The sequence below is a fragment of the Aspergillus mulundensis genome (genome assembly GCF_003369625.1).
Source record: "Aspergillus mulundensis strain DSM 5745 chromosome Unknown scaffold_3, whole genome shotgun sequence".
Taxonomy (NCBI): Eukaryota; Fungi; Ascomycota; class Eurotiomycetes; order Eurotiales; family Aspergillaceae; genus Aspergillus; species Aspergillus mulundensis.
The window spans coordinates 654592-674820 of record NW_020797891.1 but is presented as its reverse complement, the minus strand read 5'-3'; the positions used below and the strand labels follow the sequence as shown (position 1 = coordinate 674820).

At 52.4% G+C, this 20229-nt stretch overlaps 9 protein-coding genes across 9 annotated transcripts; 4 read left to right on the top strand and 5 right to left on the bottom strand.

Annotated features, from left to right (window-relative positions):
* Window positions 1-310: 310 nt before the first annotated feature.
* DSM5745_03991 (Amino acid transporter) lies at window positions 311-2647 on the bottom strand (the record flags this gene model as incomplete). Its single annotated transcript, XM_026746007.1, has 8 exons — window positions 311-448; window positions 498-1443; window positions 1494-1554; window positions 1603-1632; window positions 1682-1772; window positions 1826-1982; window positions 2032-2270; window positions 2378-2647. The coding sequence occupies 8 exons, from the start codon at window positions 2645-2647 to the stop codon at window positions 311-313; spliced, it is 1932 nt and encodes a 643-aa protein (XP_026605003.1).
* Window positions 2648-3746: 1099 nt separating this feature from the next.
* On the bottom strand, window positions 3747-6756 carry DSM5745_03990 (uncharacterized protein; the record flags this gene model as incomplete). Its single annotated transcript, XM_026746006.1, has 5 exons — window positions 3747-4193; window positions 4248-4455; window positions 4509-4690; window positions 4747-5032; window positions 5078-6756. 5 exons carry the CDS (start codon window positions 6754-6756, stop codon window positions 3747-3749), a joined length of 2802 nt encoding a protein of 933 aa, XP_026605002.1.
* Window positions 6757-7326: 570 nt separating this feature from the next.
* On the top strand, window positions 7327-9476 carry DSM5745_03989 (Zn(II)2Cys6 transcription factor; the record flags this gene model as incomplete). The annotated part of the gene is made up of 6 exons (XM_026746005.1): window positions 7327-7403; window positions 7458-7529; window positions 7580-8143; window positions 8194-8382; window positions 8438-8697; window positions 8767-9476. 6 exons carry the CDS (start codon window positions 7327-7329, stop codon window positions 9474-9476), a joined length of 1872 nt encoding a protein of 623 aa, XP_026605001.1.
* A 75-nt stretch (window positions 9477-9551) lies between these two features.
* Window positions 9552-10259, bottom strand: DSM5745_03988 (DJ-1/PfpI family protein; the record flags this gene model as incomplete). Its single annotated transcript, XM_026746004.1, has 1 exon — window positions 9552-10259. The coding sequence occupies one exon, from the start codon at window positions 10257-10259 to the stop codon at window positions 9552-9554; it is 708 nt and encodes a 235-aa protein (XP_026605000.1).
* A 533-nt stretch (window positions 10260-10792) lies between these two features.
* On the bottom strand, window positions 10793-11779 carry DSM5745_03987 (2OG-FeII oxygenase superfamily protein; the record flags this gene model as incomplete). The annotated part of the gene is made up of 1 exon (XM_026746003.1): window positions 10793-11779. One exon carries the CDS (start codon window positions 11777-11779, stop codon window positions 10793-10795), a length of 987 nt encoding a protein of 328 aa, XP_026604999.1.
* Window positions 11780-12061: 282 nt separating this feature from the next.
* DSM5745_03986 (acyl-CoA dehydrogenase family protein) lies at window positions 12062-13328 on the bottom strand (the record flags this gene model as incomplete). The annotated part of the gene is made up of 2 exons (XM_026746002.1): window positions 12062-13071; window positions 13133-13328. 2 exons carry the CDS (start codon window positions 13326-13328, stop codon window positions 12062-12064), a joined length of 1206 nt encoding a protein of 401 aa, XP_026604998.1.
* Window positions 13329-13608: 280 nt separating this feature from the next.
* DSM5745_03985 (Zn(II)2Cys6 transcription factor) lies at window positions 13609-15814 on the top strand (the record flags this gene model as incomplete). Its single annotated transcript, XM_026746001.1, has 6 exons — window positions 13609-13748; window positions 13802-14572; window positions 14626-14689; window positions 14749-14935; window positions 14993-15167; window positions 15229-15814. The coding sequence occupies 6 exons, from the start codon at window positions 13609-13611 to the stop codon at window positions 15812-15814; spliced, it is 1923 nt and encodes a 640-aa protein (XP_026604997.1).
* A 259-nt stretch (window positions 15815-16073) lies between these two features.
* DSM5745_03984 (DUF4334 domain-containing protein) lies at window positions 16074-16644 on the top strand (the record flags this gene model as incomplete). Its single annotated transcript, XM_026746000.1, has 2 exons — window positions 16074-16087; window positions 16146-16644. The coding sequence occupies 2 exons, from the start codon at window positions 16074-16076 to the stop codon at window positions 16642-16644; spliced, it is 513 nt and encodes a 170-aa protein (XP_026604996.1).
* A 1236-nt stretch (window positions 16645-17880) lies between these two features.
* On the top strand, window positions 17881-18717 carry DSM5745_03983 (uncharacterized protein; the record flags this gene model as incomplete). The annotated part of the gene is made up of 1 exon (XM_026745999.1): window positions 17881-18717. One exon carries the CDS (start codon window positions 17881-17883, stop codon window positions 18715-18717), a length of 837 nt encoding a protein of 278 aa, XP_026604995.1.
* Between the last annotated feature and the right edge of the window lie 1512 nt (window positions 18718-20229).

Sequence of the window (20229 nt, the reverse complement as noted above, 5' to 3'; positions counted from 1 at the left end):
GTGCTTGAAATAAAAGAGCTGGTCTCAAGTGGGGGCTTGGAGTAACAGCCCAAAAATGGGGGCGTTGCCTCTATCTCACCTTTCGCGATAAGGAGGGAGACATCGATATCTGGGAGACCTGGTGGGAATGATATTACAAACGAATATCACCTCATAGATCTACTCCAAACCAACGTGCATGATAATAAGCGTACCAGGGCCACTTGGTTCCGGTCTTCAATCGCGGTGTTCATCATCACATACATCGTACAAACCATCCAACTCGGAAAAGTGTTGCAGGCAACCATCATGACTCGAACTGGTGAGAGCGCTATGCCGCCGCAAGACGAATATCGTGCAACTTGCGCAGTTTACGCACCACCTTATCCGGATTTGACAAGTCGACCCAGGCCCAACTTCCACCTCGGACGAGCTTCAGGAGGACCCATACACCGATGACGACCAAGATCTAGAACGAACGGTGAGGATTGAAGCCACCAAAAAAGAGGGTGACTTACAAAGAGGTAGGACGATAAGAATGGGAACTTGTAGAAGCCTCCCCAGAGAGACGCTCCGTTCGCAACGACCAAGACGAAGAGGCAGCCTACGAGTGCAACGTAAGAGACATACGGCTGGAATCGCCCGCGGTAGGGATAGTCATTGTCCTCCGGTTTGGAGAAGCGGCGCACAAGTGGAATCCGCTGTCTTTCGATAACAGCGCGATGACGGCGGATGCAATGATAATATCGGATAAAGGCGAGCGCTTCGCACGTCCAGACGACGACGACTGGAACGCTGCCCATCTGAGCAAGGATTTCGATAAACATGCCAATGGGAGTCTCGGTTGTTGTGCCGCCGCGCAACTGGAGAAATGGGACCCAAACGAACGCGAGTGCGCTGAATATCATGGCCCGTACCGGGACCTTGCGGGAATTGGTGCGGCCAAGGAATGCCATGAGGCGGATGTACCATGGCTGGCCTCTGCCTCCATCCAATCTGCTAGTCAGGCCGAAGAGAGCTCTGGAGGCTACGTATAGGTTGGTACTTGCGCAGGTGACGCAGGTAAAGACCAAAAAGGCGTTGAACACGTTGTGCAGTTGCGGGATCCTAGACTCGGCAGCAATAGCTACGAATGCTGAGGCAGTATCTGTCTGAATACCAGGGGCGGCGGGGACACATTCTCGCGTGGTATTTATCCAGCTGAGGCGGGGAAGGCTGCAACGGGTCCATGGTATGTCGAACGAGACAAGTAGCCCGCTAAGGGAGTAGGCAAGGGTGGCGAGAAGTGAGAAGTACATTGAAGAGAACTTGACCGTGCTTCCGATCTGCGTATCGTGGCGTGGCAATCCCTCCGCACCTGTGTTATCGCCCTCTTGCTTGCGGTTGTCTGGAGCTGACTCGAGAGCCGACGCCGCGACAATCTCAACCCCCACATATGCGAAGGTGGCGATAGATAAACACATTCTGCGATATTAGTCTACCAGGCTGTCCGGGGAGGCGAGGAACTAGCTTACAGGAACGCAGTCCCCCAGCTATTGGCAGCATCGTGGTCGAACACAACGGGATGCGCCCAGTCTGCAGGGTTCAGCAGTGTGTAAGGTCAATGGAATAAGCGGTACGCACATTCACCACCTTTGTACCCGTTCCCACCAGCTATGCATGTCAATTCGACCTGTTGACTGGTTGATATTCGAATCCTTACCTCCTGCGTTGATTGCGCCCAGAGCGACGATGATAACACTAAGACAGGCAATCTTAATAACGCCAGTGGCCACCTCAAGTGAACCATACACCTTCAAAGGAATTAACACCCTTGCGCGTGGGTAAAGAGACGTATCGCACATACCTCGATGCCCGTGGCATTTACCAACACCAATATAAGTGGGACCAGAAAGTATATCACGACACCGTCGAGTGCCTTGCTGCCGTCGGCCCCGGTCCAGAAATCAACTTCTGCGGCCAGAGTGGCTATAAGGGCGCCGAAGCTCACTGAATACGTGAACCTGTTGAATTGTAAGTAGACTAAAAGTGCTTAGAGGTAAGGGGTTGTACCAGTATGCAATGCCAACAGCAATTCCAAGTTCATGGTCCACAAACTCGCTAACGTACACAGATAGCGCTCCGGGAATCGGCCATATGCAAAGCATCTCAGTAATGCATTGCATAACAGTGAAGGACAAAAGTCCTATCAGCAAAAAGGAGAGTAACGCCGCCAGCGGGCCCGCAAGTTCAAGGATCTGACCGCCACGCCAGTACAAGCCAGTTCCCAGCGTGCCGTTCACCGTAATCATCTACTGTCGGTTAGTTGGAGGCCACGCCGTCAACCACGTGGTTGGCACGATTTGCGGGTTGCGCTGCCGCGAGCGGCACGAATCGGAACGCATGGGATGGAACTTACGAAGATATGTATCCCTCTCAGCTTCCGTTTGACGGTCCGATTCGCATTTGGCGAGACATAAAGTGTCTTCGCTTGCTTGATATTAAACTGCTCGTTGTCGTCATGGTTGTCGCTAAATACAATACTCAAGGGTGGCCGATCCCGAGAGCTGTGGGAGCTCACCCTGGGATTATGGATAACGTCTGATCTCACAGTCCCTGCTGCAGGGGACGATCGTGGGTACCACTCAGGAATCCAGTCCGGCAGTTCTACTGCCTCGTACACTTGCATACTTCGTGTTTACGTGCGGTTGAGCATTTGTCAGGAAGCGAAGGATATCATTCCACGAAGCGGGCGGAGTTTGCCATATAGCAATAGATTGACTCTGGGTAGCTCGTCCCCAGACGCCACATTTGCGGCTGGAGTCTTCGAGCGAAAGTGATGGTGATAACATTCATGAGCCCGGGCACCGTCGCCGGGCGAAGGCGAGTCTGCTGATAAAAGAGGGGGGCTCAGGGGGATGCTTCAGCCTCTCGTATTGACAAGGTCCTAACCAGACAGGGAATGGTTGGCGCCCACGGGATGTTTGACCAGGCCTGTTCTTCCACTAACATTGCGAGAATCTGTTGAGGATGGTAGTAGCTGACTGAGACTCAACCAATGAGATGGGTCACAAGTCATCTTTACTTTTTCATCGCCATGTATCTGAGTCTCGTACTCCGTAACTCGTCGCCTAGTTTTGAACCCGGTGACGTGGCACATGCATGCATGAAGGGGTCCACGGGGGCCACGGGATCAGAGGAGGCTCTTCCGAACTGATGGCCGTTATCACCTCGACGACACAGAAAAGGCGTATGTATCTGGTTACTTGTGCTTTTGAAGTTGAACCATTCTATCGCTGCCACTAAACCTCGGCTCCACCAGCCTTGTGGTCCCCAAGCTTTATTGGGAGCGCCTAGCTCAGGAACCATGCCCGAGCAAAATGTCAGCGGTCGGTACATTCGCGGGTGGCGCCTTAAGCTGCTGCTGCAGGACCTGTTCCCGGAAGTCGATGACTTCCATATCCGGGTTCGGCTCTCTGCTTCAACCCATTTACATCGGCTACTAACGCGTCCTCTAGATGAGAGAGGATGAGTGGATATTCGAAGCCCCAAGATTAGTGACAGAGGTAGGTTTGATGAGCAAGATACTTTTATGGCAGGGAAGGCCGCTAACCAACTTGTTGTAACAGGAGGAGCTTGAGTACGCCCGTCCCCGCTGCTCTATGAGGTCACGCTGACACAGTTCATCCGCAGCAAGATTCAGGAATAGAGCAAGACTCGCGGGGTCGCGTTGACGAGTGTAAAGGTCCATTTCATTTGGGATAAGTGGAGGGAATCCGTAAACGCTTTTAGTTCGTTGCTTCATTGAACAAGATTCTGTGGATCGCGCGACGACCGGCACCGACCAGCGATGCAAGAAGGATGCCCTTTCCATCGGTCGTATCATGGAGCCTTTCTGTGAATTGGTCGTCTTCCGCCAGATTTGGGAGGGTTGTCAGTTCTCTAAAGCGGACCTCATCCTCGTTGGACCGGGGTACAGTCAGCTCCACCAGCAGGATCTTATAGTTAACCGGATGGCGAGCGACTGCATACAGCTTGTCGTCTTGAGAACTCATCATCAATTTAAGCACTCGATAATTTTTGATATCCTTTCGAATAGGAGTCATTGTATTTTCAGCCGCCAGATCCTGTATGTGTAATTGCTTCTCTCGCGTAACAACGGCACACATGGTGGGCCTGTTGTGGAAGGGGGCCAAGGTTGTGAAAAGCCGCGCGGTGCTGCTGCTATCCAGACCCTTATTACTTTGTCAGCTGACAATAGCCTTGGTTGCGTAGTTATTATCTCTTACCCGTGGTTCGATTGGCAGGCAATGCATGTCCTTAGTGATGATATTGACATGAACAACGTACACTTTGTGGTCGGTGCTTGGAATAGTGAGCTGAGGTCGGACGACGAGATAAACATCTTCGGCGGTGCTAAAGAAAAGCCTCGCAATGTGACCAGCCGGCCACCTTAGCGTACGCTTCCACCATCGCTCCGCGGACGATGTTGGGTCACTAATTGAACGTCTCAGTTATAGACCCAGAAAGTGCTAGAAGGAAGAACAGACGTTCTCGTAAGACGGAAGAGCAGGAGAGATCCGGGCTTGCGTTCGTCGTCGCTGGCCTTCACAACACATGCCAGTGTTGAACTATTTGGGGATATGGCGATTTTCCGTATTGCTGGCTGTGGTAACTCCACTGGATAATGACTATCGAGGCTACGTTGTTTCTGAAGGTCGAATACCACGCACTTTGAAAGGTGGTTCTTGTCAGCAACCGCGTAGTGTTGGACGAAGAGCGACTCACATGAAAAGTAGCTTCCGTCGTGGAAGCAACCAAGTACTTATCCGTCAAGCGAACACTATCCCAGAAGCAATTATCCCTTCTCAGTGTGAACTGTCCAACGCATGAGACACTATCTCCCTTTACAAAGCCGAGCGAGTGTGTCTGGTAGAGCAAGATCTTGCGGTCTGTCCAGTACGCAACAAACGAACAGTCTGGAGATATCTGGCAGCCCTTGAAGGCCTCGGCTTCGGAAAGATACCATTGGTCCACAGTTGTGAATGGTGCATCTGGGTCTTTGCGCGGTAGTCTGCTTTGTTCAGCCATTGTCCTTCAATCCGAAAAAGACGCTTACTTTGCCAGGATCTGCTGCCGGACGCGGTAGCCTCGCGACTCTGTAAATTCTTTCAGCAAACTGCTGTGACGGTCTTCTGCTAATTTGTTGTATCCTTTGAATGTAGTCTCAAGCATGTCTGCGACGTCTTTCGCACCTTTACGTTTGGACTGGTCGATTTGCACAACATGCTTTTCGATATAGGACAAGGAGTCATCCACTATAGCTCCTTCACGGCCGCTGCGTCCATTCGCTCGCTTGGTGAGATAGCCATGTATCTTACCAATTGCCGGGTTTGGCTTTGTGCCCCTAAACCCGCGGACAGCAAACTTGTCGGAAGCACCAGCCTCGTTGCATCGGAGGCGCTCGTCTGCGTATTGGATAACACCCTCCCTTCCATCCTCCATGTAGGCGAAGAGAACGCTTAGGACGCAGCCAAGGGACCAAACATCACTATTCGACTTCATCACGCGATCTGGAGAATCGGCCTCCGGAGCTAGGTAGGTGCCCTCCGCTCTTCGATTCAAGGTGCCGGACAGGGATGGATCCTTTGTATCTGGCTCCGGTCGACGTATAAACCATCGGTTGACGTTCCTCTCTGCTTCAAAGCCACCCTTGGAGCGACGAATCTTCATGCACGACATGCCAAAGTCACTGATCCTCCAAATGTTACGTATCCTGCCATCTCTTCCAGGCTCGCTGAAAATCAAAATGTTGCTAGGTTTCAAATCCATGTGATAACAGACGAGCTGCTCCATCTTTGGGGTTTTCATCTCATGGTGAAGAAAGTGGAGGCCGCCCGCAAGACCCACGGCACAACGAATGATATCCATTTTCTCCGCGATACTGTTCGGACGCGATTGATGGTGATCCATCATATATGCTCGGAGGTCACATATTGCAAGAGGCATGAAGAGGCTATATGACCTTGGACCGAACGCGAGGCTGCCCATGTTTCGGAGAATATTCGGGCATTCCCACGCAGAACTCGCATGAATCATTTCCATTATCTCGCGCTCTGCCGCCGGATCGAATTCGTTACTGACCTGGTAGTCTTTGCGAGCCACCTCCGTCGGATCCAGATTCGCACTTCCGTGAATGGGGTCGTATAGATGACCCTTGGCTATCTTGACCTTGAAGACCTGCCCAAAGAAGCCCTTTCCCATTGGCTGCTCTTCCAAGTATGGGAGTCGGAGGTGATCTGTTGCGTCGAATCTCATTTCTGTCCTGCGGTTGATGATGATGGGACAGAAGTATGCTTGCTTTCCGAGAAATTTATCGGCGTCGACTTCGTCTCCACCAAAAAGCACCTTAAGGTCCTCCCTATTTGCGGGCAGCGAGGGTATTCTAGTTCCATTTCTTCCAACCGCAGACTCATCGTCGGCAAGGAGAACCCCAGTGGCAATCCTCGCCGATCTCACAGAGCACCCAGCGATAACCAGCACGATAAGAAATCGATGAAGACGCCTTTCCTTCGTTATTTCAACAAGCTCGTCCTCGGTAGCCTTGAACTGGTCGAGTATCGTACGTCCTGGCTCGAGCAAGCTGCGAAAGAACCGCCGAAGTTTGTCCGTGTGGAAGACCAGCTCGGCCGTTCCAACGGGCGCAAAGCGAAGAGATTCTCGATCCTTTCTCTCCAGATACGAGTATACCTCGTCGTACACCTCTTTGTGGAGGCTGTCATACTCGTTTGATGCCATGGTCGTATGATCTCGTGTAGATTGTTGAAGTAACAACGGAGATTGCAGTGTTCACAACAAGGCTGAGGCTGAGTACATTGTAGTCACATGCTGGCCTTTTCACGCGTCGCGAGCGATTCGCCACGAGCAGCTGTCAGGATCTAAGAGTCTCGGGCGATTCTGCGCACTCGCTTCGTTTTTCTTTTTCGTGGTGCTTCTGTTTGGCGCAAGACCGAATATCTTCCTACCCTCCAAATTATAGAGATGATGAGGGTAGGCGCAAGACGATATGACGATATGATCAATATAATGCATTTTGAAGAAGTTATCGCTTGATGGTTGGGGGTCCTGGTCGGCGGAGTTCCAGCGACCGAGGAGGATGGAAAATGCCCAGTGGTCACCTGATGACGCCCAAAAAGGAAGGCGCGTCTGGGACCTGCATTAGTCATCCGTAGCCTCAGGATCCCAAGGTCAGACTCCAAGACTCGCCAAGTGTCAGCATTCCAGTGGTTTGAAAACATCGCAGCCTAGGCAATGGAATCGCACAGCAAGATTCAGATCATTGCCATCCCAATTGTTAGATGATCCATCATGGCCTTGGCCTGTGAGAAGTGTCGCGGGCTAAAAGTGAAATGTGTTCGAGTGGTGGAAGGGCAGCCATGTGTCAAGTAGGCTTGTGTGGAAATATATTCTCGTCACTCTCTGACCATCGCTACGATTAGATGCACCAAAACAAAGTCTCAATGCATAATTCGAGAACCAAGACAACGAGTCCGACAGTCGCGGGCCAAACCGTAAGTCGTCACCTCCTTCATCTACTACACGGCTGACCTTGATAAACCAGGCGCCTCGCTGAACTAGAGTCCAAGATCACCGATCTACTTGGTCTTCTGTCGCAACCGAACGAAGCAAACTCTGTCGAGGAAAATGTCATGATTGCGGATGATGGACGCTTCACAAGTCCTGTCCAACCGGCCGGTATAGACCAAGGTCAATTGGACGCAGAGTATCCGACTCCGGATGATACAGACCTGGATTTTGTCCAAATGCTCGACTCAACCACCGGAAAGGACTCAGCCATGACGTGGTCGACTCCTACCAGCACCGACAGCAGTTGGGTCACGGATTTAGGTCTAAGCATGACTGCCCTTGATCAGCTCCTCGACGATTTCCGCGGCATGGCATCGTATTTCCCGTTCGTTGTCATACCAAGTGGTTGGACAGCCGCCTCAATGGCCGAAGACAGACCGTTTCTATTGCTGTCCGCTGTCGCAAGTGCCTCGTCAACCTACAGTAACTTACAGCGAGCTCTAGTTGAGGAACTGAAAGGAATCCTTAGTCATCGTGTTGTGATGGCTGGAGAAAAAGACTTGGACTTGTTACAAGGCTTACTTGTTCACCTAGCATGGTGTGTTTTGTTACCACCCCATCTGCAGGACTGACTAACGTATGATCCAGGTTCCATTTCTATCTGGATCCGCGAAGTCAACAGACCTACCAATATCTGCAACTGGCGATTGGAATGGTGGTTGACCTCCGGCTGGATAAGAAGATTGCCGACCTAATGGAGAACGACGCTATTCCCAGCGATCTTGATAGCCATGAGATATGCCGAGCCTATCTGGGCTGCTATTATCTGTCAAGCACGTAAGTAGTAGCCATGCACTGTTTATGTGGCATTAAACTTACGAAACTTGCATAGCATGGCAACGGCAACATCGAAGCCTGACAATTTCAGCTTCTCGGAGCACATACTGTCGTGCGCAAGGATGCTTCAACAAGATCACAAGTTCCCAACCGATGACTTGATGTATCCGACAATCAAGCTTCAGCAGTTCACTTGGGAGGTGCGCGACACATATCAATTGGGATCCATCGCGACAAATTGGTCTCATCCTGATCGATTCATGGCACGGTTACAAGAATGGTGGTCCACCCTATCCGAGGACACGCAACGCGCCGGTAAGATCTCTCTTCCGCAATGGGCTTGAATGTAACTGACGTCAGTCTCTACTACTCTAGCAATAATAGTGTCCGGATATCGAGCGGCAAAGATCCGGATCTACGAAATGGGGCTTGTCTATCGATATGGTCAGAGAAAACGAGCTCCAGCAAATGTCTCAACCCAGCCAACTGCGCCGGCACGTTCGACGGTCAACCATAATCTCATCCAGAGCTTGATTTGTGCCAAAGAGTACCTTGACGCGTTTCTGGTAATGACGCAGCGCGAGTACAATAAATTGCCCTTGTCAGCGTGGTACCAGCTTATTCTCGCCATTATAGTGCTCTATAGGCTGTCTGTTGGTCTACCGGATTACCCCAACTGGGACAGAGAGATCGCACAAGATACTGTCAAGCTAGAAACATACCTCGATATGCTCAGCCAACGTCTGCGACCCACTGAATTCCAGGTTGGAACAGGAGCTCGGGCTGAAAGCAACAAATGCTTGTTCATAATGTTCCCCGATATGGTGGAGAGCGTCAAGGTCTCCTATATGGCGGCAAGGGCGCAACCGATTCCAGATAACTACGAAACCGCCGCTCATGAGGCCTTTGTTAGTGGGGATACCATGCCCTCCGCCCGAAAGCATCGCTGCCCCGGAATGCGCAATCTCCGACGGCTCACTGGTGAGACCACAGAGGAAGATACTTTGTTACAAAGCGCTATCGCCGATGAAGTTCAACAGATTGAGAATGAGAAATTCTGGAACGATTTGATTGTTGCCGATATTTCTAACTAGCTTTTCACGCAACAAGAGAGCACACCCTTTCATTCTTGAAGCTGAACAGAGCATCTCTTTGGAATTCATCTCCACTCACTCAGGAAAGACATGGCTGGAAACCCTCTTCCCATCGGCATCATATCTCGCCGGCAAAACAGTAAACAATCCATCCACACCCCTCGGCTCGAAATCCAAACCTCTCGTCGCTTCAGTCAACACATCCAATCCATAATTCTCCTTGATCCAATGCGCAACCATATCCATCCCTGCAACCGCACCACTCCCGGTCCAGATATTCCCGTCCACAATCCACTTCTGTGCCTTCGTCCACCGAACAGCGGGATAACGCTCCTTGACCCAATTGTACTCGACGTTATTGACCGTTGCATTCTTCCCGTCAAGAACACCCGCCTGCGCAGCGACCGCCGCGCCGGTGCAGTTGGTGAAGAGCAACTTGCCGGCCTTCACATGGCGGCGAATGAAGTCCTTGTAGCTCTCCGGGATATTCGAATGGATTGGGCTATCCCCGCCGATCAGCAGGATGTCCAGCTCAGGGACATCAGCGACAGTCGTTGTCGGGACGAGCGTGATCCCAGCGGTAAGGGTGACCGGCTCCAGCGTCTCGCCGATATGGTGGAAGATGAACTCCGGCGCTTTGGCAATGGTATCGGGGCTCACAGTCGTGTACTCGGTGAGGTGGCCGATGAGGGTCTTGCTTGCGGAGTTGAGGAGATCAAAGGGGCCGATCACGTCGATGGCTTGGTAGTCGAAGAGCAGGGCGCCGACGTGGATGGGTGCCATTTTGGTTGGATCAAAGGACGGTGTACGGTAATGTAATGCAGATAATGATGTTTCGGATGATAATGATACTGTCTCCTGCTGGACTTTGGGCGAGTTATATAGACATCCTTAGGGCACGGAGCGGGATTTAGGTGTGGCTCCGTCCTCCGCGATCCGTCTACGCTACTCTGACAGGGCATGGACAGCGGAGGATATCGGACACCGTGGCCGCGGCATTCAATATAAGGGGTATTTAAAAAGTACGAGTTGACTCAGTAACTGGGATGACCCTTTCCGTGATTTGGCACAGCATCTAGGTTGATCAAGTCCATGAGCGATTTTCAGCATTCGAAATTCAGCTACGGCCCCGGCGTGGCATGGAGGACACGCGGTAGGCTAAAAAAAAAAAAACCGAGCTATTGGTTATTTACATCCTTGCATTGTGCAGCCGTTTATCCTGCGCTATCCAAGGTAGGCCAGGGAGTTCCATTGCCTTGCGTATTCCCAAGCGTCCAAACATCGTTTCCAGTCCAAAAAAAAAAAAAAAAACCACCCTAAGCATATATGAGCCTCTCAATCTCAGCATCCTGATCAAACTGCCCACGGCCCCCCTCCATCTCCTCATTCCCCTCGCGGTACCGCCACCTCTTCCCCATAACCTCCTTGAACTCACCAACCTTCATCTCCCCCTCCATAACAAGCTCCGAGAAAGCCCTAACAGGCTCAACACCCTCAAGCGGCGCCAACGGCACATCCAAATCCGGCGCGAGGAACAGAATCGCGCTCAGCCGGCGCACGCCGGGCATACGACGCACGCGATGTCTAGCGGCCTTGATGCGTCCCCCGCTTAGGATGACGGCGCACCAACCTGTTAGGATGACGGTTGCGTCGCCGGGGACGGGGGCCCAGGTCTTTTTCCCACAGGGCGAAATCTCTTCGAGTTCCAGGCCGGGGGTCCCGTCTTGGAAGATGATTGTGAATGTGCCGTAGTCTGTGTGTGCGCCGCAGCCGTTTAGCGAGTCAGGGCTTGCGGTTAGAGGGTTGTAGTCGGCTAGGCGGAGGTTCACGTTGTAGTCTCTGTGGACGGAGTGGAGGTCCAGGCCGGAAAGGCTGTTCAGATGAGACAGAACGGGCGGGATGTAGGTTGTGCTGACTGTGTTGAAGAACTCGAGGACCTCGGGTAGACCGTGGGGTGCGAGTGCGATGCGGATGGCTTCGGGCATGAGGGCGCATCGCGGGCCAGAGATGTCGATGGTGAATTTCTGGTCGGAGGTTGTGTTGTGTGTGGCGGCTGTTTTGAGGATGCCGCGGCGGGGGTACGTTGCGTTTAGCTCTTTGGCTGTGTCGGGGTTTGTGTAGAGGTGGTCGAAGAGAGAGCGGATTGCGTTGAAGGGGGCTTTGATGGAGGGGTTAATAGTGACGGTGGTGCTGTTGCTGCTGAGGGGGGAGGTGGTGGGTGGAGGAGGAGAGGCCTGGGTGGTGGGCTTGACTGCGTCAAGAGGGAGGGTTATAGGCTGGTAGGTATCGACGTTCGTGGCCATGATGAATCACTGAAGTGGTTGGATAGGGGGTGTTGAGTGAATCGAGAGGAGGAATTGGGGATCAATGAAGGACTCAGGAGGGGTACGTCTTCTTATGAGGAGGGGCAGGCCGTGTACCCACAACTCTCCGGAGCAACGCTCCGATGATCATGATGTATTGTGGAGCTTATTGGCTTATGGGTGTCGAATCCAAACAATGACATGCACGAAATGCACAAATTGGGTTCTCAGGAAACCCGGTAGCTGTTGATACACCCATGGTAGCGAGCACTGCTACCTGCTCTAATAACTCCTCGGCAGCCCCAAGACCTTCTCACTAACATAATTCAGGATCATCTCCCGGCTTACCGGTGCAATCCGCGGTACCAGACACTCCCTCAACCACCGCTCGACATCGTACTCCATTGCATATCCCATGCCACCGTGCGTCAAGACCGCTCGCTCACATGCTGTAAAAGCTGCCTCCGCAGCGAGGTATTTTGCGCTGTTGGCAGCAACTCCGACGCTGTGCACAGGAATGGAGTTGTCTGTTTTCGAGGCGTCGTAGAGGCGAGCGGCGTGGTATGTCGCCAACTTAGCGGCCTCGAGCTTCATGTATACATCCGCAAGTGGGTGCGCAATAGCCTGGTTCTGACCGATGGCTCTGCCAAAGACATGTCGCGTATTCGCGTACTCCGCCGCCCGCTCAAGAGCGACATATCCCAGGCCAAGCGCCTCACCAGCAAGAAGACACCGCTCGGCGTTCATACCGTGCAGAATCATCCTGAATCCCTCGTTTTCTCGACCGATGAGCGTACTCGCGGGCACTTCATACTTATCAAAGAAGACCTCGTTCGCGTCAACCGCCCTTCCACCCATCTTCTTGATCTTCTTCAGCTCCAGCCCAGGGGCACTCTTATCAATGTCGGTGCAAAACATACTCAGTCCCTGCGTTGGCTTGCTGACTTCCTCTCTCGGCGTTGTCCGTGCCAGAAGGATCATCTTCCTCGCGACCTGCGCGCAGGTGATCCAGATCTTCTGGCCGGTGATGGAGTAGTGCGACTTCGCCTCATTCAGCTCAGCGCGCGTCTGCAAAGCAAGCGTCTCAAGGCCAGTATTTGGCTCTGTGACTCCAAAGCATGTTCGCCATTTCCCATTGATGATGTTGGGTATTGTCTCGGTGAGTTGCTCGCGATTGCCGAATTTCGCGAGCGGTTGCGTCGCGTAGACATTTGCATGGATAGATTGTGCGCCTGCCATGCCGGCGCCGGATTGTGTGATTGTTTGCATCATCATTGTTGCTTCGGAGATGCCTGTTTATATTTGTTAGGAGACGACCTTGGCAGACTGCCAGGGTTGAGGGGGGGTACATACCAAGTCCGGCACCACCGTGCTCTTCAGGAAGCGCAATTCCTAACCACCCGTCTTTCGCGAGTGCTGCGTGGAACTCCTTCGGATCACGTTCTTGCTGGTCACACTCTTGCCAGTATGTGTTTGGGAAATTCGCGCAGATTGTTGAGATGGCATCGCGGACCGTAAGCTGGTTCTCCGAGAAGCCCGTCAGGTCCATGATGGGTCGACGGGCTGAGGACGAGAAGAGGCGTCTGGAGCCATTGCAGGCACTCGATAGTCGAGATAAGCTGCGTAACATAATGTCTATATTTGCTGCGCAATTGAGCCGGAGAGTTGACAAACGTGGGGAGTTGGGTGGTCTTTAAATTCCCCGTCATCCTGGCCCAAGTAACCGAGCATATAACCGAGTAGCCGTCCGCCACTGAAGATCTTCTTCTGAGAAGCCATCTCACTCTCCTCCTTCGGCATCTCAGTGCTGTGTCGACGAAATCGCGAATATGCCACTTAAACGTGCAAAGCAGGCTTGTCTCCACTGTCATCGCCGCCGCATCCGTTGTGATGTGTTGCAGCAGCAGCCGTGCTCCAATTGTGTCACGCAGGAAGTTCCCTGCGAAGTTGGTGTTTCGCGGCGGGGAAAGTACGCACTTGCTCGCCTATCTTTCTTGTTTCTAAACCTAAGCGTTGATCTAGATATCCTCGCAAGAAGACTACCAAGACGTCCTTGGAATCATCATCTGCCACTATCCAGCCTCCGCCTCAGTCTCATTCTCAGCTACTCCCGCTCCCCGATCTCACCTCGCCTACCACCATAACATCCACCAACGCATCAACCCTTCCAATTTCCGCAAGACAAATAGTTAACGACTCTACCGTCTTTCTCGGCGAGTCAAGTCCCTTAACCTCCGTCATGGATCCAACTCAGCCGCCAAAGCTGCAGTACCCGCTGCCCGACCGTCTCGCGCCGTCAAGCACCCGCGACGACGCTGTCCGTTTGCACCAGGTCCAACAAGCCGCGCAGCTGGAGTCTAGCGGTGCTCTGTCTTTCCCTCCAGACGCCACCATCAATGCGTTGTTACAAGCGTACTTCCGCTGGTTCCACCCTTGTTTCCCAATAGTTGATCGAGCGGCGGTCTTCCGTGCCAGGACAAACACGCCCGCCAGGACAGGAGTCAGCAGTATCCCCCCTCTCCTGCTTCAGTCAATGCTCTTTATTGGCGTAAGCCTTTGTGACGATCAGACCTTCGCGAAAACCGAGTTCCCCGTCCGGTACCGCGCGAAATTTCTCTTTTACTCGCGGGCGAAGGCAATTTACGAGGCTGATGCGGAGGCAAGTCCGATTGTCAAGCTCCAGGCGCTCTTCATGCTCAGCTTCTGGCGCGGCGGGCCAAGCGAGGAGCGTGATGTGAGGTACTGGCTGGGGATTGCAATTAGCCTTGCTCAGAAGAGGGGGATGCATATGATGTAGGTCTTCCCGGTTGTAATGGAATTGGAGAACGTGAATGCTGATGGACAAGGTCTCAATTCTCGCCTCCGCCAAGGGAGAAGAAGTTATGGAAGAGAATATGGTGGGCTTTATACGTATGTCAGTTCCAATGTCTCGTATCACCAGGGGATGTACTGATGAAGGATGATGACAGACACGCGATCAACAAAGCGCCGCTGCTCTCGGCCTACCACCACGCATACGTGACGAAGACGGCGACGTAGAGATGCTTTATCCAGACGACATATTGGATGAGGAAAGTGTCGAAAACGATATTTATGGTCCTCAGAAAAGGCAGGATCTGGTATATCCAGTTGAGATGGCTAAGCTGGCCAGATTGCGTATGTTTCCCACGTCCCGAACCCCTTTGGCATGACCTTGCTAATGTCAATCTGTAGTTCGCACGATTGTATCTACGCAATACCTTCACCACCAACAACCGGACCTTGCTACGAGAAATTCTCTAAACAAGCAACTCTGTCTGTGGGAGTCTCACTTACCGGTTGAGCTCCGTCTGGACCATGTCTCGCCAGATTCGCTCTTCTTGACTGGCCTTCTACACATGACGTACCAGTGCGCCTGCCGTTTTCTTTCTTTTCGCTTCTATTTGGCTAATCGTACGGTGACATTTTAGAAACCTATACATCCTGCTCCACCGCCGTACCTTCCTCGACCCAACCCCTCATGATAGCGGCCAAATTGCCCTGGACGCTGCAACAAAAAGCACGCGTATCTTGGAAGATTTACTGTCCCATCATCTTGTCCAGCATGCTCCACCTCACCTGATCACACACGCCTTCTCGACCCTTTGCATCCATACAATCCACCACCGACGGAACTCTGGCACAATGCGGACGCTGGCTGAACACCGCGCACGACTCTGCCTCCTCAGCCTTGAAGAGTTGCAAAAATCTTGGGATCTGGAAAACTGGGTTCTACACTTGTTCTTTCGAGGGCTGGATGATCGGACCGCTGAGAGCTTGCGCCGGATGAGTGAGAGTCACGTTGACCACCAAGAGACTCAGGGACCCAACGTGACCCCAGGTGATGCCACCACTATCGTGGCTGCGCCTGATAATCTACCCACTGGGCCTCCCGCCAGTTCTGGAGAGATGTTCATGCCAATGGCCCAGGACGACTGGTACGGCTGGGTCCCTTGGGAAGACCAAGCAGATGCGCTTAACTTACAGAACTTGGAGTTTCTGTATCGTTTTTTGTAGAAGTTCAACGCTACTCATTGGAAATCCGAACTTCAGGGCAATTTTTACTGCCGGCTGCCTACAAAGCTTCCCACAGGTACAATATTCCCCGCACCCGAGTCAGACCATCTGAGTCCGCCTCGGTCCGTCGGATATCCAAACAAACAAGGCCCGAAAGCTTGGAGCTATAAATGTCAACCTCCCTGTTCGAAGTTTGCACTGGTCATTTTCTCGTGTCACACTCTCACCAAGCTTTGCAAATGTGATTGTCGCAGCCATAATGTCCATACAGTTGTACGTGGCTTTTTTCCATCCATTCCATTAACAGAATCAAGTCTAACCTCCCAACCAGCAACAAAGAACCCCTCACCAACATCCTCTCCAACAAACCCATAACTCCTCTCGCCGCAACAACACTCTTCAACTCCCTCCCTCCCCTCGAGGCCACCGAACTCCTCGGCCAATGGGACGGCACCTGCGCCCTAACAAACCACCCTGGCATAACCGCCCTCAAAGCCGCGCGCTGGGTAGGCAAAACCTTCCACACAACTGAGGACGTCGACCCCATCATCTCCCTGGATGATTCTGTGACCTACGGGCACCATGCGCCTGGAGAGGGACGAGTTGTGAATACCTTCATGGGCAAAGCGCGCATCCGCGAAATCAAATATAACGGCGTTGTTTCCGCCGCAATGGTGTATAATGACAAGCCGATCATTGATTATTTTCGGCGCGTTGATCACTGCACGGTTATGGGGGTTATGGATGCTGCGGGTGCGGTGGAGGATCATCCGCTTTATTTTGTGCTGGAGAGGTTGGATGAGGGTTCGAGTAAGGGTGGGAAGCTCTGAGGAAGGGAACTGATTAAGAGACTGATCAAATCTATCGGCAAAAATCAGCAGTTGTGAGGCAAACGAGGCAATTCTCTCCCGACCTTCGTTAAAACCATGAAAGCCCTGATGGATCGACTCAGCACCGAGTAGTTATAGGACGCATGGATGGGTGCGCATCACTCCTTCTTGGACCGCCTCTTAGGGAGAGAACACCGGAGCTTGTTCTTGAGCATTGAATGCAACTAATGGCGGGAGTCCACTTCAAGGGCTACCATGCCTATTCAGAACTTAGCACTTGGGGTAAATTCCGAACGATCGGACATCCTGTTGCCCGCATTTCTCAGGTAAGCGAACTTTAAGCGTAATAATTCAATGAAAGGGGTGTAATGGGACAGGAGTGATGCCCAGACAACGCGTGTCAGCTCCACGACTGGCGGAAGGGGATGTCAGCGCTTTACCGGATGACGCACGTTGATTCAAGCTGTAAAAGAAACACCGTTAGTTGGTCTAGCCCAACCGTCCACAGGTTCCAGAGGCACAAGTCACTCAGGCTGGTCGCTTTCTATACCTATGTAAAGAGCACAAGCCATGCACCGCCAAGCTTGACCTCAGCCACATTGGCCTGGACTCGCTTGGGGCTTGGCTGGAAGTAAATAACTTGGGAAGTCGCTCGTTGCATTCTACTCTGCTATATCAGTATACCTGATTCCAATGTTCCAGTGGTGTGCTCAGAGCGAGCTTCCAGCTTTCCCACATCTTCTGCCTTGTTGATGGTTGAACAGAGTTCTTGGTGGTCCCTTGCCCAAAATATATCCCTGCCAACAGTCAGCAATGTGCGACCAGGGGGACAAGATATGGAAAACGCCACCAAGGCCAATAATACGAGGCGCATCCCGATAATGAAGATGCTCAGCCTAAGACGGAACCTTTATCGCACCTTCCGCTCTTGTCGCTGCTCCACAGAAGGCGCGGTCACCCGGAGACGTCCTGATCGTGACATTCAGCAATTGACATCTACCTTGACACGAATAGCTTTTCAGAGCCTTGTAAGCTAAGATTCGCTATCAAGAACATGCGGTGAAGACCACTTGTTTTGAAAACTTGACTGCGTTGGGTGAACTCCTCTTCTGGTAAGTGATCTCTTAGCATAAACCCTTCGCAACCACTGGGGGACAGGATGACTTTGAGCTACATCTGTCAGTTATGTAACTGACGCTCTCTTTGCTCTACGACTGAAGATTCCAAGTTCAAACCATGGGGTGCATGTGGTCCTCTACCAGAGCCGCCCCGGAAAACGAAGCACCCAATCAGCAAAACACCATCAGCATCGGCCTATTTGCAACTATTCACCGACTGAGCGATGGAATTGTCCGGAAGATACCCTGCAGCTCGTCAGACTCTGATGGTCCCCGAGCAGCCCATATCGAGGCGATCATCTACCGGCACCTTGGCAACCATAGACGCATTGCGCGGTGCCTCCATGCCTGCGACGACTACATCGATCTTAAATACGAGCCTTACGCAGACGCAGCGAGCTTCCTTGGCTGTTGGCAGGTTCCCAGCGGAATCAGATACCAGTTCGCCCGCCAGGCTGTGGAGGCTGTCCACTACATCCACGGAAAGGGGGTCATCCATTCAGACCTCGCTGCACGCCAGTTTCTCGTGGACGAGACGTTCAGTCTGAGACTGTCAGACTTTGGAGGCTCGTCGCTGCACGGAGGTGAATCCATTATTGTTGAGAACGCGACGCATTTCCTGCCCCGAGACTGCTCGTCGCCCACGACCGTGCAGAGTGATCTGTTCGCCCTCGGCTCTACGCTTTACGAGATCCTTGTCGGCCAGAAACCTTACGGTGATCTTAGCGACGAGGAAAAGGTGCTGCGATTGTATTCCAGTAAAGTCTTTCCCAACCTTGATGCAGTGACAGATGGTCAATGGAGAGCGGTCATCACCGGATGCTGGATGACGCAGTACAGAAGTGCCTCCGAGATCCTGAACAATCTTCCACCTCAGTCCCTGACTCTTCGGCTATTTCTTTTTCTTTGGAAGGCTTATCACCGGCTGCGACGCGCTGTGAAGAGGGATAAGTGAAGGTTCAAGGTTAGCGGCTGGAGAGGAGTCCGTGGCCCCGGTGCGAGACAAATCTGTTCCGAAACAAGCATTCATTAGCAAAGTTTGTGGCGTTTGAGCCAAAAGAAAGAATGTACCTAGTAATGACAAAGGCGTTTATTCTCTTGCAAGAGGGTGCAGCGTGACAAGCCTTGTAGTCTCAACTGTTGTTTTGGTTCCTTTACTACGTCGAGAAACGAACACAAGTGCGCTTTGCGCTGGTAAGGCATAGAAAACACGTAGAAAGATTGGCGGCTGCAAGATCAGAACAGCGAGTGTTAGCCAACTCTAGTAGAGACAGCGGAAATAATGGACAAGGCGAGGTTCACTCTCTAATCATGAACTTCAATGGGCGAGGTAGAAGCAAGCGGGGGGCAAAATCCACTTGAAAGTGGACGCAACACCGCGCTCTCTCGACACCCACTATCACTATCCCATCCACGGTGAGGGCTACAGAGCCACAGGAATCTTCACAACGGACTCTTTTTTTCTTCCTACAAAACGAAGACCTACAACGCTGATGGCGAAGCAGAAGACATCTTCGGCTCGATAGAAACCGCTCTGGCAAGTGGCAGCCACTCCAAGGAACAGAGGAAGCCCTGTGTTGCGGGGCAGCTAATGTTTGTTTTGCGTGCAGAGTGCCCAGATCAGTCGAGATTACGCGTCTACGTTCGGTTTAAGGCGTACATCATGCAGGCCTACGATCCTACAAGACGGAGCCCTGGAGAAAGGTGTTTGTTACTGCCGATGTTCAACGCACGTTTCGGCTCTTTGCTCTTTTCTCTGCAGCGTGCACCTCGATCCTTCATCAACGCGCGTCATTCACACTCGTCCTGTCTAGATCAGGCAAGGTTTCAGACCGTACCGAGCGCAGCATTGTTCAACTGCCGTCTACCGGATTTTTTTTACACGATTTTCTCGTCGGCGAGTATGTCTCGGGTGGAAGCGCTTGCAATCGGGACGTTTGGATTGCGTTCTCATCCTACAGAACGGCGAGACCTGGACTTGGAGGAATTTGTTGAGAGACAGAGGGAGATCCAGGGGCCGCAGTAAGAGAGGATTACGTTCAGCCGAATACCACTCTCGGAGTCGAGTGAGTTGACAAGAGGAGATGGAAGTCGGCGGGGAGCAGCGGGCGTTGGGGGGGCCCGTTGCTTGGCCGCCGCATGAGGAAACCTCGGAAGGAAAGTGTGGTGTTTGACGCGCGGCAAGGGGTCTGAAGAAGGGCGGGCAGAGTCTGTGCTCGCTCAATCAAGAAGATACACTACAGCGGAGCTGGGAAAACGTCTCGACTGCGTGTACCATACTACATACAGGTCGCCAACCACATGAGGAAGTGGAGAACCCCCTGTTGGTGGGAATATTCACGCTGGCTCTGCTGCTACCCTACAGTATCCCGCGATGAGGGAATCCCCGGGTTGAAGGGCAGGCCAGAGCATAGGGATTCAACAGCCTTCTCAAGCAGCTCAACAAGTGAATAGCTCGATGCTACGA